This window comes from Mya arenaria, chromosome 14, assembly GCF_026914265.1.
Source record: "Mya arenaria isolate MELC-2E11 chromosome 14, ASM2691426v1".
Lineage (NCBI taxonomy): Eukaryota > Metazoa > Mollusca > Bivalvia > Myida > Myidae > Mya > Mya arenaria.
Genome location: NC_069135.1, coordinates 4,026,485 through 4,044,284, shown reverse-complemented (window position 1 = coordinate 4,044,284; position 17,800 = coordinate 4,026,485). Strand labels below are relative to the sequence as shown.

At 35.5% G+C, this 17,800-nt stretch overlaps 1 protein-coding gene across 1 annotated transcript; it reads right to left on the bottom strand.

The window, feature by feature from the left end:
* Positions 1–4,026: 4,026 nt before the first annotated feature.
* On the bottom strand, positions 4,027–17,057 carry LOC128215793 (RING1 and YY1-binding protein-like). The gene is given in 5 exon segments (XM_052922392.1): positions 4,027–4,740; positions 6,786–6,990; positions 9,431–9,555; positions 14,724–14,846; positions 16,979–17,057. Coding segments are annotated over 5 exon segments (687 nt in total). The 5' UTR covers positions 17,005–17,057; the 3' UTR covers positions 4,027–4,532.
* Between the last annotated feature and the right edge of the window lie 743 nt (positions 17,058–17,800).

Below are 17,800 nucleotides of genomic sequence, written 5' to 3'. Positions count from 1 at the left end.
ATTGTACTTATAGTAACTAAAAGATGAAAATGTAGCAATTGTTCTATTTGTATTCCAGTAAACAGATTATTGAGGAGCTTGCCTACAACCTCTCACTTTGCCTTAAATTGTACAAAGTATCCCATTTTTATGGACAAAAATATGAATATAATACATCAGAAGGTACCATTTCAGAGACTAAAGATTCCTAAAAGAAACCCTTATATTTTCGGTTGCGGCATGTCCAAAGTTGCAACCTGAAATCAGGGTTAACATCTGAATGACCATATTGCATGTTACAATTTGGCATGTTAACATTGCATTTATCACCTTTTACAATTTATATCATATCTGATTATTGGAATAAGGTCGTGTTTCAGACAGTCTAAAACATTTCAATCTGATATTTCTTTTTGAAAAATAAATTGAATCATTTAACAATTAGTCGGCAGTCCTCTTTTTCAATTTAATTTCGCTTTTATGCAAGAGAGATAAATTGATTTGAAAGGCACCATTCAATGGATTGTTTGAATAGCATATTAATATTTAATTAGAATTCTGATTGACTGTTTGGCCTTGCAGAAAAAGGACAAGAATTCTGTTCATTTTTGGGGGTTTTAAATCAAAATCTGATTAAAGATTTCTGTGATTGTAATTGGTCATAAAAAAGGTTAAACTCCTCACTCAATATATCTCTTTAGATGCGACAAAGGCATTTAAAAGGTATTACTAATTCTTCACATTAATGGATAAAGGTATTTATAATTGTAACCATACAATTGACTTCAGACTTATTCATTTTAGATAATTACGATATTTAAATCGGCAATTAAAACATGCAATTTACACTATAACCGCTTTTTATTTATACAATTTAATATTTTGTAATAATAGTCTGAAATGGTGCCCGTTCTTGGATCATAGACAAATATCTTCTTCAATTTCGAGATTGGCAAATACATATAATGGATCATTCATTATGGAGGTGGGGATGCGGTGCTCTCTTTAATAGCAGTGGTCCGCTGTTACACCTAGGCTATTTTAACTTTATTACATACTTAATTCAAATTTAGGAATTGGATTTTATTATAAGAGTCATGAAGACAATATTAAAGCTGTACATCAAAAACATAAATCAAGCCAAGAAAAAGAAAATTAGTACTGTCTACCAGTCTCACGAATTATGAAGAGTGGCCCAGTCTATTCAAGTCATTTTATTACAGTATATTCAATGAATGAATGATAGCTTCCCAAATCTGCTACATTGATGTTCACATTTAGTTGTATTGATGTTTTGTGTGTGTGTGTGAACTGAGAAATAAATATAACATATGGGACCTTTGAAGTCCCAAGCAGTTTTTCATCTTTTGCAAGCATTTACCAGTTCAGGTTTAGCTTTAATTTGCTTAAAGGAATAAGACTTCAACAGATTAACTATTTCAGCTTTTTAATCGCAAATTCAGGTTATGTCCATCTATTTTAAGCATTCCTGATTTCAGTCCTGCCAAAGCCATCTTCATGAAATGGAATTTGTACATTTGTAACTTGAAACTATATTAATTGTGTTCAATGTTCAAAGATGCAAGCAATGCTTGTCCTTAGAATTGTACCATGTTTGAAAATCCTGCATTTGTTTTTCGTCTATACATTTACTCCTGTATTAAAACACAATGGAAGTAGACGAAACTTAACTGTTCAATAACTAGAGCGCGGACTCATTTCAAAGCTATTTACCTGTACAGCACACTTGTTAATTAATGTTGTCCTTGAAAACATCGAATAAAACATTTACGTCACCCATCCAAATGTAGGATGGTCACATAGTAGGTGTTATTCAATGAAGTTGCAGCTTTTAAGTATAGCACAAACGTGCAATGTTGTTATCATAGGTCAGTAAACAATTTTTCATTTTAAATCACTTTATTCGAAAAACTCATTTATGGTTCTTTCATATAAATACAGCATGCTCCCTGTATTTGTAGTAAAAAACTTTACATTGTCACAAGATGTTAAATATAGTCATAGGACCTTTGACCTGTAAGTGTGATGTCATCCCGATATGGTAAACATTTGTGGACAAAAAGATATAGTCTGATGACCTTTGACCTCTAAGAGTGACCTTGACCTTGAACAGAGCTGGTTGTCATATGCACTCTGCACATCAATATGGTAAACATTTTAAGTATGTTTTTTTCAAAATCCTTCCAAGTGGTTCAATAGATATGGAGCAGAAACAAAAAATAGTCATATGACCTTTGACCTCCAAGTGTGACCATGTCCTTAAATCCAGCTGGTTGTAACACTTGCTCTGAACTCCATCTCAATATAGTGAACTTTTTGTAGGGAAAGATTTCAAAATCCTTCATAACCTGTAAGTGGACCTTGAACATTACCCAAACTGGTTGTAACATGTGCTCTGCACATCGTCTCAATATGTTCAGCATTTGTGGGTAGTTATTTCAAAATCCATCAAGCAGTTCAAGAGATATGGAGTGGGCACAATTTATGACAGACGGATGGACAGACAGACAACTGAAACAAAAACATTATGTCTCCTGATGTATGGGGGGGGGGGACATAACGACATTGAAATCATAAAATATTATCAAACTTAAGACAAAATAATTAATACAAATTTTCACTTGTTTATAATTGCATGTTCTACAATGCATGCAACTTATAATTAAAATCATTTTGCCAGAAATTATTTCTATGATAAGTCTTGTAACATTTTAATAAGAGTGAGGTTAAATTCCAGTCTGCTGACAATAAATAAAACTCTTAATCTCAATGAAAGCACTTTGTAGACATTTTCAACTTATGGTTACCTATATTATTCAAGTAACATTGTTCAAGCATTGTCCAGTCCAATCACTTTGAAATAATCAAATGCAAGAGCAGAAAAATAATATAAAAGTAAGTTAAATTTATCATCTACTTGGTACATCTTACTTTTGGGTAAACTCAAAAACTATAAACAAGCAATTATTTATCAATCAAATATTTTTCTATCTTTGGGAAATAATAGATGTGACATGCACTTCATTAAAACATACATTTTCTTAATAATAAAACTGGTATGATTTTTTTCCCCTAAAAATATCTATGAAAGACATATGGAAGGTTTGTTGTCAAGTTTTGAAGCATTGAATAATTGTGACTTTAGGTTAACCCCGACCCTACATGTGAATTTCAAATCCAGTACAACGTCTTTGGCTTGTCAATAGATTTCACACACATCAGCGACTGGGCATATACATAGAAATATCACGCTGAACTAACTAACAAAGGGGAGGGCTCATAACATGCAAAGCTTCCATTCATGTAGTTTATATTAGTTCCACTTCTGTCTACCAATTATATTGTAGCTTTAAATTATGCTGGCAAGAACAATGCAGTGACAATGCAACTCGTGTTGACACTGACTGAAGCTGCTGTTGGGGCAGCACAAAATGGCACAATGATGATTGATTGTGCCTTCTTTTACTGATTAACATGCACATTTTGCTTAGTTTATTACAGTAGTATATCAGTGCAGGATGTTTGTTTTTTTATTAAGTGATGAAGAAAGCAATAATTTTCATTGAATTAAATTTGATATCATTGCATGTACACTATAGAGTTCAACATTTCTGTTTCTTTAATGCTAAAATTTTAGAAAAATGTTAATTTTCATTAATAAGAGAATAGTGTGAGAAACACAACCAGAGCTGCAGACAAATTTTTACCGGAAGTGTATTTTACGCCCGGATGTAATTTTTTAAAGTGTATTGTACACCTTGGTTTCACTCGATTAAGTGCAATGGCAATTATTAGTCTACTGGCACATTTAAGTGCTATCATGCACATATTTGACATACACATAGGCTTGATCCTAAAAGCGTAACTTAACCATTTAAAAACACCAGACATCGCTGCGTAGGAGTTGTTCATCATGTTGCTGTTGTTAAGCAAAATGGGAACCAAAATCTATTGGAGCAGTGAAATTATAAAAAAAGGATATAACAGCAGTGAAAATAACAAGATTTAACCGAAAAACATCAAAGGAAAAAATGTTAAATGTTTATTAAAAATTCATAATATATCTCATTTTTAACACAGAGAACTTACACCAAGCATATTTTCTAACTGGCACAAATATCCAATGAGCATTCAACAAGATACACTGTACAATATACAGGTCCAAATGCGCTGGAGATGTATTGCTCTGTTGGCAACAATTTGATGTGATGTCTAGTTGCCATGAATGGATGATGCAAGTTGCCTTGATTTGATGATGCCAAGTTGCCTACATTTGATGAAGCTGACTTGCCCTGATTTGATGACGCCTATTTGACATGATGTAAATATTTCTATCAGTTAAACCAATTGGACAAACAAATAAATGTAAAATTGGATTTAATGGATTCTTCTGTTCAACATGTGTAAATTACCAAGGGTGGGTGTAATCTGATTTTAGCATCATGTCACTTTACTCTCACTTCATCATTCATTTAAATGTCACTACCAACAACAGGGTCCAAACCATTTCACAACCTTGGACTGTGAACCATTCACCCATGATTGTCACTCAAAAGCCGTTCTTCCACAATGTCATTGCTTGCATTAGAGGAGGAATCACTTATATCAGAATGTTTAGAAATGTCTGTTGATAACTTTATACGCTTCGGCAGATTCTCAGTTATAATGACAGTCACATCGTCTACAGTAACCGCCATCTGTGATCCGCTATCGCCATCTACATTTTTCAATCTTGGAGGTCTGGAATGACACCATAAACATCTGTTGTATTATAATAGTACATTAATACATTGGTCTCTATGGCAACCACAAAGCACTACATAAGGATTGGTCATGACCACAAAACTGGTTAAATAAAGGTAATCAACCTTTAAAACATGAATAAAAGAAATTGTCTTTATCATGAGTAACAACTTGGTATATGATTTCAGTTAGATTATAAATATAAAATAAGTGACATGAAACTACTGTCAAGTAAATGTATGCTTTTGCCAGTGTCAGCATATAGCCCACGTACGCTGTAACACAATATGTTAGCCATTAACAAGAAGAAATGGAATTAAAACTTATCTCTTAAATTCTAAAAGAATATTTGTAAAATTATATCGGCAATAAACAGAGTTAACTGTTGTTATTACATGTTCACATGTATCTTATTAAATAAAAAGTCAAGTTGAAAGCAACTTCAATATTCCATAAAAAAAAAACACTTGTAGAGTAAAAGAAATCAAATGTAAGATTATAAGTATCTTCCATGGCCAAGAGTGTAAGATAGGTTCATTCTGACCCGAGCGCAGGGTGTTTTGCAGAAACGAGGTTTACTGAGTTTCCACAAAACACCCTGCGCTCGGGTCGGGATGAACCTATCTTACACGAGCGGCTATGGTAGATGCTTTTTCTCCCACCTCAGTTAAACAAAATTAAGTAAAAATGTATTTTTTTGCTGGAACTCTTTTGTGCTTAGTGAAAATAATTGGGTATTGATATGTGTGTGAAAACTGTTTTATGGTAACATTTGAAGCGAGAAATAATTAATCAGTGTTCTAAAAATTGCCATAAGACAAGGTTTCCATGATGCTACAGACGACAGTTTTCAACAAGGGAGGTAATTACTTTGCGGCGACCATTAAAAAGGAGTTCCATACCCTGGGCAAGATAAGAATTTCTAGCATTGTTAAATTATGGGATCTACTTATCTGAGGTGGGAGAAAGATTCCCATGACTGTTAAAGGGACTAGACACCACATGATACAATTGCAAGAAAAAAAGAAAATTGTCAAAACTGATTTCAGTGTGTACCACGCAATATTTATATTCACTTAGTCCTCTCTATAGATAAAAGCCGACCTTTACATTGTATAACTCACAAGGAGTTATGGCATCATTGATTATTTCAATTTTGTGCTTCTATTGGATTAGCGCGACTTCATTTAACCAATGAAATTTGACGCTACAAAAATCAGCTATGCTTTTATACAACTGATGTTGTCAGTTACATTTCTTTAAGAACAAATACTCAATTGCAGAAGATTTTTAATCATAAAGAATATTTTTTTTAAATAGAACTATTCATGGCATTTTTTTTTACATTTATGCTGTATGATCACAGTAGGGCAAGCAAGCAAATGACTAAGAAGGGCTAGCACACTTCATGGAATTTGCTCACATGCCCTACTATGTTCATACAGCAAAAATGCAAGAAAAAAATATGATCAATCCTTAATTAAATCTTATTATTGATGTATCACATTGTTTATGACACAATGTATCTTTCGCAATTTTTTGCATATTTTTCCAATTCAAAATTGACTGGGTTTGCCTACCACATAAATCCCAATTAATTTAAAAATAGCGTCGGTATATGTATCAGTACAATCACATGATGTTTACATGCTAAATATAAAAACTGTTAACTGGGAAACCATTATGCGCTTTTTCTAAACTGGTCCTCAGCGGAGACAACAACAAACTATTATTTTTATCGTGTAAAATGATAATACTAGCTCATTAAGACAATTTTACCCTTGTTTTGCTGAAATAATGTATTTGCCCATTTTGGGGCTTTACCAATCATTCCAAATGATGTTTATAGAGTAGCTTTAAGCAATTATTTTATTGTTGTTGTTGTTTTCAAAAACATTTATACATAGTAAACAACATTTGAACAAACCATGCCAGCTCCGTATTGCCCTTATTTTGGTTTTACTCCTCTTATAATTACTCCTTCAATCAGTTATATCATAATAAGATATCATAATAATAAATGAAGTTTAAAGAATGACTACCTTGTCTTTGTCTTGTTTGATTTGTTCATCTTGTGTAGTGTATTTTTGTTGAAGCTTGATTTTTCTCCCTTCTCTATCTTACTCAAGTTAGTGGGCGGCTCGGCTGGTGCTGTTGCACTTTTCTCCTTCTTCAATACTGGTTTAGGTGGTGGTGCTGGTGGCTCAAACCTGTCATGTTTATTTAATCATTTAGATTTCATTTTGGCCAAGAGAATATTAATGACTCAATTTTGTGGTTGTATAGAAAAACAGGCTTTCAAGTTTTATTCACATGGCTTTTTGGATATATATTCCCAGTTTTAATAAAAAAAAGTATCAATGAAGCTTTAAAATAAAAGTTAATAGTCAAATTCAACCAAAAATTGAGAGAATAATGTTCTTTAATTACAGGGATTAGTAATTAATACTAATTAAATGCCAATATCTCTCTTGCTGTCAAACCTTTCATTGATTGTTATATATAATAAGAGTCATCTTTCCTAAATCCCCAAAACACAAACAAGAGCTGTCACAGAGACAGCGTGCTCGACTATTCTGCCACTTTTCAGAGTAAGGATTGAAAAGTTTTGGGGAAACCTGCATGGATTACTGTTAGATTAGATATTAATGCAATACATTATGTATTTGCTGAGATATTAACATAAATGTGGTTATATGCAAAATTTTAACCAGAATTTCCAATAATAAAGGGCCATTATTTGTAAAATACAGTTACCTTACTTGGTCATTCAAGTAGGTGTGGTGGTTGAGTAGCATTGTTTAAAGTCTCAATGCAATACACCACGTAGTTGCTGAGATATTAACCTATGTGTGCTTACATGCAAAACCTTAACCAGAATTTCTTAGTCAAATAATAAAGGCCCATGATTTGCTTTATATTCAAATAAGTGTTATCTAACTTCATTAATTCAGTAGGTTTGATAGTAAGGAATACATATCCAAAGTTCCAATGCAATAAATGATGTATTTACTGATATAATGACTTAAAGGTGCTTACATGCAAAACCTTAACCAAGGTGTGACGCCGAAGCCAGTGCTTGGGTGAGTAGTATAGCTCTCCTTATTCTTCGAATAGATGAGCTAAAAGGATCATTATCACTGACGTCCGCAACACTGACCTGTCATGATCACTGACTATCGCAACACTGACCTGTCATGATCACTTACAAATGCAACACTGACCTGTCAAGATGACTGTCTACTGCAACACTGACCTGTTATGATCACTCACTACCACAACACTGACCTGTCATGATCACTGACTACTGCAACACTGAGCTGTCATGATCACTGGATACTGCAACACTGACCTGTTATGATCACTGACTACTGCAACACTGAGCTGTCATGATCACTGGATACTGCAACACTGACCTGTCATGATCACTGACTTCCGCAACACTGAGCTGTCATGATCACTGGATACTGCAACACTGACCTGTCATGATAACCAATTATCTCAACAATGACCTGTCATGATCACTGACTACTGCAACACTGACCTGTCATGATCACTCACTACCACAACAATGACCTGTAATGATCACTGACTACTGCAACACTGACCTGTTATGATCACTCACTACCACAACAATGACCTGTCATGATCACTGACTACTGCAACACTGACCTGTCATGATCACTGACTTCTGCAACACTGACCTGTCATGACCACTGACTTCTGAAACACTGACCTGTAATGATCACTGACTACCGCAACACTGACCTGTCATGATTATTGACTTCTGCAACACTGACCTCTCATGATCACTGGATACTGCAATACTGATCTGTCATGATCACTGACTACCGCAACATTGACCTGTCATGATTACTGGATACTACAATACTGATCTGTCATGATCACTGACTACCGCAACACTGACCTGTGTCTGATCTGATGCACTGACTAAATGCACCTGATGATCATGATATCAACTAACAACTGCAACACTGACCTGTAATGGTCACTGACTACCGCAACACTGACCTGTCATGATTACTTACTAATGCAACACTGACCTGTCATGATCACTGACAACTGCAACACCTGACCTGTCATGATCACTGACAACTGTAACCACGACCTGTCATGATCACTCACTACCACAACACTGACATGTCATGATCACGACTAATGCAACACTGACCTATCATAAATCACTAACAACTGCAACACTGGCCTGTAATGGTCACTGACTACCGCAACACTGACCTGTCATGATCACTGACAACTGCAACACTGACCTGTCATGATCACTGACAACGCAACCTGACCTGTCATGATCACTGACAACTGCAACACTGACCTGTCATGATCACTGATTAATGCAACACTGACCTGTCATGATCACTGACTACCGCAACACTGACCTGTCATGATCACTGACAATTGCAACACTGACTAATGCAACACTGACCTGTCATGATCACTGACTACTGTAACATTGACCTGTCTTGATCACTGACTACCGCAACACTGACCTGTCATGATCACTAACTAAAGCAACACTGACCTGTAATGATCACTGACAACTGTACACTGACCTGTCATGATCACTGACAATTGCAACACTGACTAATGCAACACTGACCTGTCATGATCACTGACAACACACACACTGATTGTACGAGGAGTAGTATCTGGTATACAGGGTCACTGTCATCGGGCAATGTGAACCGGGCCAGGCCCAGGGGACGGGGGGACAATGGAACCGCATACTGTTGGGCCACCTGCTGAGCCACCAATTGCTGGTTTAGCCGCGGTTTCCTGTAAGAAAACAATGTCTCAGGATGTAAAGTTGATTTAAGGTCAGTAAAACTGCAATCTTTAGAGGATGTTGGATCACCCAAGCTAAAACCTTGAGTGATCCAATGTTTCAAATGACCCATTTTAGTCTGTAATGAAATGTCTTATATGTATTTAGTTAAATGTCATCAGTTCACTTTGCCATAAGGTTTTGCGCATGATTTTTATATTCGGGACCCGCAATGATACTCGACTCCTCAACTTATTTAGGTTTCGATCCAGCGTTTGTATATTTTATATGCAAAAAGAAGGAATAATGGTCTGGACAAAGCTTCACCCTTTACTAACCGCTGGTTTTCGAACTACCGCCTAAACAACGCCTGTTTATTGTTTCCCCATAGATATTTTTATTGCGCCAACAAAAGTCAAATTAAATTTTTATAGTATCGAGTGTGTCATGTTGCTAATTATACAATGTATGTACATTAACAATGTCAAATAAATACTCTTTTCTTGCGGTGAAAATGTAGAAAATATCAAACGAGGAAAACAAGTCTTTCTTTAACATGTCAAAGAAAAATACATAGTCAGTAGTATTCTCGAGACTGGAAGTATTTTAGCCGGTCCCTGGAATATAAAGCAAACAGGTTTCGACTGTATATGGATTGGAAATCCTGTTCATATTAAAATACTCAAAAAATTATATGGTCCAATAATAAACTACTTATTTGAAATGGAGTGTAAAAAAAACAATAATCATACTTATTTTATACACCAAATATGGCGAAACATGTTCTTGGAGATTATTACATTCAAACCATAAGAAAATTTGAAATCTTATTCTGGTTTATGATTTTTTCACAGACAGATAAGATCGTTAATAATTCATTTTATACAAAAATAACAGTATTTCACTTAATTTCTGAATTTGCTTCATGGACATGCAGTATTCCAGACATTACTTTGTCCTCGAATGGTTGTACGGTAATAATGATACATCTGTCATGAGGAGGCTTCCTGTATATATTTATGCCTTACATGTCTAACTTTTGTGGTAAAGCAGTTAGCAGCTGTAGAAACTAAGAAAAGAATATTAACAGAATTTTATATCCGCAAGGTGAGCTGATTCATCTTGTTTTAGTCCTAAAATATTCTAAGAACCTGTTAAGCAGAAATGATAGCAAATTGAATTCAAATGTCATATGAATGGTACTCTTAATAAAATGGCCTTTAAAATCTTTCAAATTTATAACTAGAAACTCTTTTTTTTTTAGAGATATTGCTTGCTAGACATTGCGTCAAGTTAAATATAACCATCACATGTTTTTCTGCATTACACATGTGTAACAATATCACTCTGCATGTTTCTTGGTTTGCAAGCAATATAATTGCTGAATTAATAATAATCCAGCAGGTTAAACGCTTAGTTCTTATTTTGTTTTATGATTAAAATTCTTTTAATAAAGTAGTTCAAATTTTCAATTTAAATCATGTGAGGAAAATGTGATATTTGTTCAAGATTTTATGAAAAAAACAACATAATTATTGATGTTTGTCAATTTCTTCACAATAAGTTGGAATTTAAATTTTAAAGATTAAAGCCTTTTCTTTATATATTTTGTTAAATTTATAAATGTCTTCATGAAAATATTACAAAGTAATGACATCATCTAACCAGTTGTGAGGTCACCATTTAAAAGAAAGCAAATTTAGCTAAAAGTATGTTGTTCATGCTGTGACTCTTACTGAATATAATTTCAATATCCATTATATTTCTAACAAAATTAAAACAATCATAATTTATATACATTTTGTTTTAAATTTTTCCTGGTACTACATTTCTGCAATGCATGTTGCATGGATAGCTTTGCTCTAAAGGTGATTGTATTCAGTTCATCTTCAGAACAGGTGAAAAGATCTATACTTTCATTTTTTACCGAAATAAAAAGAATCTGACACTTGTCATCCTATAAAATAATTGTTAGTCAGCTGGATTCGATGAATGAAATGTATTTTTTTATGACGATTCTTAACAGATTCTTAATGTCAAAGATATCTGAAGGACACCAAGAATGTCAATGTTATGTTTCAATATAAATTAAATGATATGAAATAAAAAAAAAGTTATGAAGTCAATGTAAAATACTTGTAAGAAGTTTGAAGTTCTGTACAGTTTTATTCCATACAGGGCTAAAATAAGTCCTAGTCTGATGGAATTGAACCTAGTCCAATATCCAGGTACACTATTACGCTTGAAACAAGTGGGATATCCGGATATACTTCTATGCATGAACCTAGTCGGATATCCAGGTACACTTCTTTACTTGAACCTAGTCGGATATCCAGGTACACTACTACACTTGAACCTTATAGGATATCCACATACACTACTACACTTGAACCTAGTCTGGATATCCACGTACACTACTACACTTGAACCTAGTCAGATATCAACGTACACTACTACACTTGAACCTAGTCCGATATCCACGTACAATACTACACTTGAACCTAGTCCGATATCCACGTACACTACTACACTTGAACCTAGTCCGATATCCACGTACAATACTACACTTGAACCTAGTCAGATATCCACGTACACTACTACACTTGAACCTAGTCCGATATCAACGTACACTACTACACTTGAACCTAGTCAGATATCCACGTACACTACTACACTTGAACCTAGTCCGATATCCAGGTACACTACTACACTTGAACCTAGTCCGATATCCACGTACACTACTACACTTGAACCTAGTCCGATATCCACGTACACTACTACACTTGAACCTAGTCCGATATCCAAGTACACTACTACACTTGAACCTAGTCCGATATCCACGTACACTACTACACTTGAACCTAGTCAGATATCCACGTACACTACTACACTTGAACCTAGTCCGATATCCACGTACACTACTACACTTGAACCTAGTCCGATATCCACGTACACTACTACACTTGAACCTAGTCCGATATCCACGTACACTACTACACTTGAACCTAGTCCGATATCCACGTACAATACTACACTTGAACCTAGTGCGATATCCACGTACAATACTACACTTGAACCTAGTCCGATATCCACGTACACTACTACACTTGAACCTAGTCCGGATATCCACGTACACTACTACACTTGAACCTAGTCCGGATATCCACGTATACTACTACACTTGAACCTAGTCCAATATCCACGTACACTTCTATTAGGGTTTTAGCTGAAGAGTTATGGAAGTGTGCTGAACCCTGTCCTTTTTTAGTAGCACCTTTCTGTTCTCATCAAGACCCTCATTGGTACCCTTTTCTGCCTTCATAGAATTAAATGCTCAAGACTGTTAAGTATTTTTTTTATATTGGCTAAAACTTGTTATTATATTATAAATACGTACACATTTTAAATAACTGGCAGTTGAAACCTAATATTACCGCAATTTAACACAATTTCTAACATAACGTTTAAGTTCTTCACTGTCAGATTCAATATGCCATTTTACCCTTAGCACCCTGTCCCTTTTCTGCAGAAGTTCAACCCTGTCCTAAAACCCCACTACTACGCTTGAATCTAGTCAGAAATCCAAGTACACTATTATGCTTAAACCTAGTCGGATATCCTGATACTGTTTTAAGCTTAAACCTAAATGGATATCTATGTACACTTTTATGCTTGATCCTAGTCAGATATCCAGGCACACTATTATGCTTGATCCTAGTCAGATATCCAGGTACTCTATTACGCTTGAACCTAGTCGGGTATCCAGGTACTCTATTGCGCTTGAATATAGTCGGATATCCATGTACACTATTAGGCTTGAACCTAGTCCAATATCCAAGTACACTATTAGGCTTGAACCTAGTCGGATATCCAGGTACTCTATTACGCTTGAACCTAGTTGGGTATCCAGGTACTCTATTGCGCTTGAATATAGTCGGATATCCATGTACACTATTAGGCTTGAACCTAGTCGAATATCCAAGTACACTATTAGGCTTGATCCTAGTCAGATATCCAGGTACTCTATTACGCTTGAACCTAGTTGGGTATCCAGGTACTCTATTGCGCTTGAATATAGTCGGATATCCATGTACACTATTAGGCTTGAACCTAGTCGAATATCCATGTACACTATTAGGCTTGAACCTAGTCAGATATCCAAGTACACTATTAGGCTTGAACCTAGTCGGATATCCAGGTACTCTATTGCGCTTGAACCTAGTCGGGTATCCAGGTACTCTATTGCGCTTGAATATAGTCGGATATCCAGGTACACTATTAGGCTTGAATCTAGTCGGATATCCAGGTACTCTATTACGCTTGAACCTAGTCGGATATCCAGGTACTCTATTACGCTTGAATATAGTCGGATATCCATGTACACTATTAGTCTTGAATCTAGTCGGATATCCAGGTACACTATTAGGCTTGAACATAGTCGGATATCCAGGTACTCTATTACGCTTAAATATAGTCGTATATAAAAGTATACTTTTACGCTTGAACCTAGTCAGATATCCAGGTACTCTATTGCGCTTGAGCCTAGTCAGGTATCCAGGTACTCTATTGCGCTTGAATATAGTCGGATATCCAAGTACACTATTAGGCTTGAACCTAGTCGGATATCAAGGTACTCTATTACGCTTGAACCTAGTCAGGTATCCAGGTACTCTATTGCGCTTGAATATAGTGGGATATCCATGTACATTATTAGGCTTGAATCTAGTCGGATATCCAGGTACACTATTAGGCTTGAACCTAGTCTGATATCCAGGTACACTATTAGGCTTGAACATAGTCGTATATCCAGGTACTCTATTACGCTTAAATATAGTCGTATATAAAAGTATACTTTTACGCTTGAACCTAGTCAGATATACAGGTTCTCTATAACGCTTGAATATTGACAGATATCCAGGTATGTGATTGAATATAGTTGAATATCCAGGTTCACTTTTACGCACTGCGACATTGAGTACTGTGGGACATTTTGCTAGAAAAATAGAATTCCACAATACCATTGTAATGTAAACAGAATAATGTACCAGGTTTGCTGACAATAGTGACTAAAGTGCTTCAATTTCTTTTGACCCAGGATAGATTTGATCAGCTTGATGTTTTCAGGCCCTGCATTTCAGGCAGGCAGTAAATTAATCATTCTGAGACGTTTTGTGTTTACCTGGTGGATGTTCCCTTGCGTACGTCACACATCTCACACTTGTATGCTTCCACTGAGTTCTTGTAGGTACATACACTGCAGTCCCAACTGCCATCTTCTGGAGGTTTGCTAGGCCGTTTCGATCTGAAAATCATAATGTCCATACTTTTGTTCATACTTATTCTAATAAGTGTACAGTTTGTTGATAATTCAGCTGAAGAAAACTGCTTGCAAAGAGGACCAAATCAAATCATGGTTTAAAACCCTATATAATGGGGGCCGAGATAAGGCTACCTACCAATTGCCAAAAAATGAAAAAATATCGCATGTTTGTTTCAATACAATTCCAAAAGTTGAAAAAAAAAAAAATGACAAAATTATGCACCAGTCAATTGTAACCATGGCCCCCCAAGTCGGCGTTGGGGTGTGGGTGTGGGGGGGGGAATACCAAGGAAAAATGGGCTGTGTTTTTACCTTCCAGGTTGCCCCACAGTGCTGGGTAAAAACGGTAGTTTTGTTTTCACGCCGGGGATTGGGCTTTTACCTAGAATGTCCCTGGGTAGTCCACCTAAATGGCCATCAACGAGTCTTTTGACGATTTTCTTTACTTTGGCAGACTCAAGATACAGGGATTCATAAGAAATGTCAAAATAATAAAATAAAGAAGTATCTCTGATCGTTCATTCTTGAATCTTGTAGCTAGTCCCCGGGGTGCGGGAGCATTTGGCAGGAATTTTACCAGCAGTTTTTCCCTGCAGGTCCGGGATCAAAGTCCCTGCTATTCCCTGGAACTTGGGATTATTTTGTAAGGTGATAAAATAAGCTAAATTTAAAGATAAACTATTTCTTACATACTGGACTATAAGTATCTATCATGTGTTTCCGGTACGGATAGAAAAATCCGACCAGAGGGCACGTGCGTTAGACGGTAATGAGGCTTGCCGAGTTACCAGTCACGCAGCGTGCCCGAGGGTCGGATTTTTCGATCCCGACCGGAAAAACATGATTGATATTTTTTCTTGCATACCTTAAATTATAAATTTGTGGAAAAATTGATGTAGAAAACACACTTTTGTACAGTTCACCAAAAAGCGTGTGCGACGTTGTGTACTGACGTCATAAAGCGCAGTAATTTTAAATCACTATCGGCGCTTATACGATTATTTATTTTCAATTTTAATTGAAAGTATTGTATACTTATATTTTTTAATCTGTTTTATTGAAATTGCATAATATACTTTTCATAAACCATACAATAAAAGAAACAAGAAGTGGCACGTTGTTGCGCGTGACTCATCTTACATGGGGGGTGTAAGATGAGTTTTTCCAACACATTACTGGAAAAACATGTATGCAAGAAAAGTGGTTCTGGTCATGTGGAAAAACCTGTCTTACACCCCACATGTAAGATGAGTCAAGCGCAACAACCTGCAACTTCTTAAAAAATTATTGTACAGTTTATGAAAAGTAAATTATGCAATTTCCAAAAAGTGCAATAAAAAATATAAATATACTATATATGTGCATGTTCTAATTACTTTGGTGCTTCAGCTAGGCCTAAATAGCAGAGTGGCTATCCCTGGTATACCCCCGGACCTAGGGGGCCGAGGCTACAATTGACTGGTGAATTACCTCACATACACGCAGTGTTCCCCATTTACAATTGAAACATCAATGAGTAAAGTTAGGAATTTCCTTGCAAATGGTCATTCACGTCCACCTTTTTCTACTTGGAAAATTTAGCTGAGTACAACTCACTATCACCTTCTAAAATGTTGTTGTTTTTTCTACTTCTTTAGCAATGTAAAATCTGATCACTTATCAATCAAACACCCAATATCATTTAAATGAGAAAACATTCACATAATCAAAGCCTTTATGGGGTTTAGGCACTTGTGTATACCTGTCAGAAAACAGCATAAACACCACGAACAACTACAATTCTCTGCTAGTGGTCATTTATCAAATGTTTTGAAAAATACTTTTCTTTAAACAAGACTTCAGTTTGAAATATGAAAACAACAATCAATTCAGTAGATATCGATACGTAGAATCATAGGTAAAATGAAATAACAAACATGCCAGACTGGCTTGTAACATGATACAATCGATAATTGAAAACATAATGAAAAACGCGAACGAAATACATTGGGTACGAATGCGACTGCCAAGAAATTATTAGAATAAGCAAAAATGGCAAACACTCGCGTTAAAAACTAAATGCATGATACAAATTAATATAATCGTTGAACAAAGCGTCAACAAATATATATTACCGGCCTGATGGACGCTTCTCTTCCATCAGTAATCGTCTTTGTTTTTCACTCTCAAGTCGCCGGAAGTCAGTCTCATCACGTGGGTAAATAAATAGATCACGTGCTATTACGGAAGTTGCATTAGCGCGAAATTTGGAAAAACAAGCGATATTGGGAGACAGTGTAACAATAAGCATATTATTACCAATGGCAAGTTTTGAATAATGTCTTTTAAACATGTTTGCAGTTCAAGTGAATCATTTCCTACTGGTATAATTGTGATTTTTTCTGCAGATTTGAAATGAATGATGAATCACCCATATCTTTTATACTGTATAGGATCATTAATATAAACCCATCAGATATTTTTACACTCACATGATCAAAATCAGACGTCGTCGACTTAACCAGGGTAAGTCTCGTTTATTTATTTTTTGAATTCGATTTTTGTTTAAAAGTTTCGTTCGGTATTAAATGAGAGTTTGTAGAAAATTGTGCCAACATGCAAGAACGAAGTATTGACACCGTTTTGTAAATCTCAAATACCTTTATTTCTGCTTTAGCACTCATCTTTCATAGCAATCCTTCATGTATTTTTTATATAAAAACGCCCATTTGTATTCGCATTGCTTCAACTGCTTTGCAGAGAATTTAATTCAGTGGTACTAAGTGCATTTTTGCTTTAGACAGAGCAGCTGCTCTTACAGTGACACTGTATGGGTATTACTATTGTGTACAGTGATGAAACATAATGCTTACGTGCACAGAGACTTGAAAGTATGATGCAGGTCCCAGCAGCTGCCACTGGCGTATTTATATTGCGAGAAAAGTGATAAAACTTAC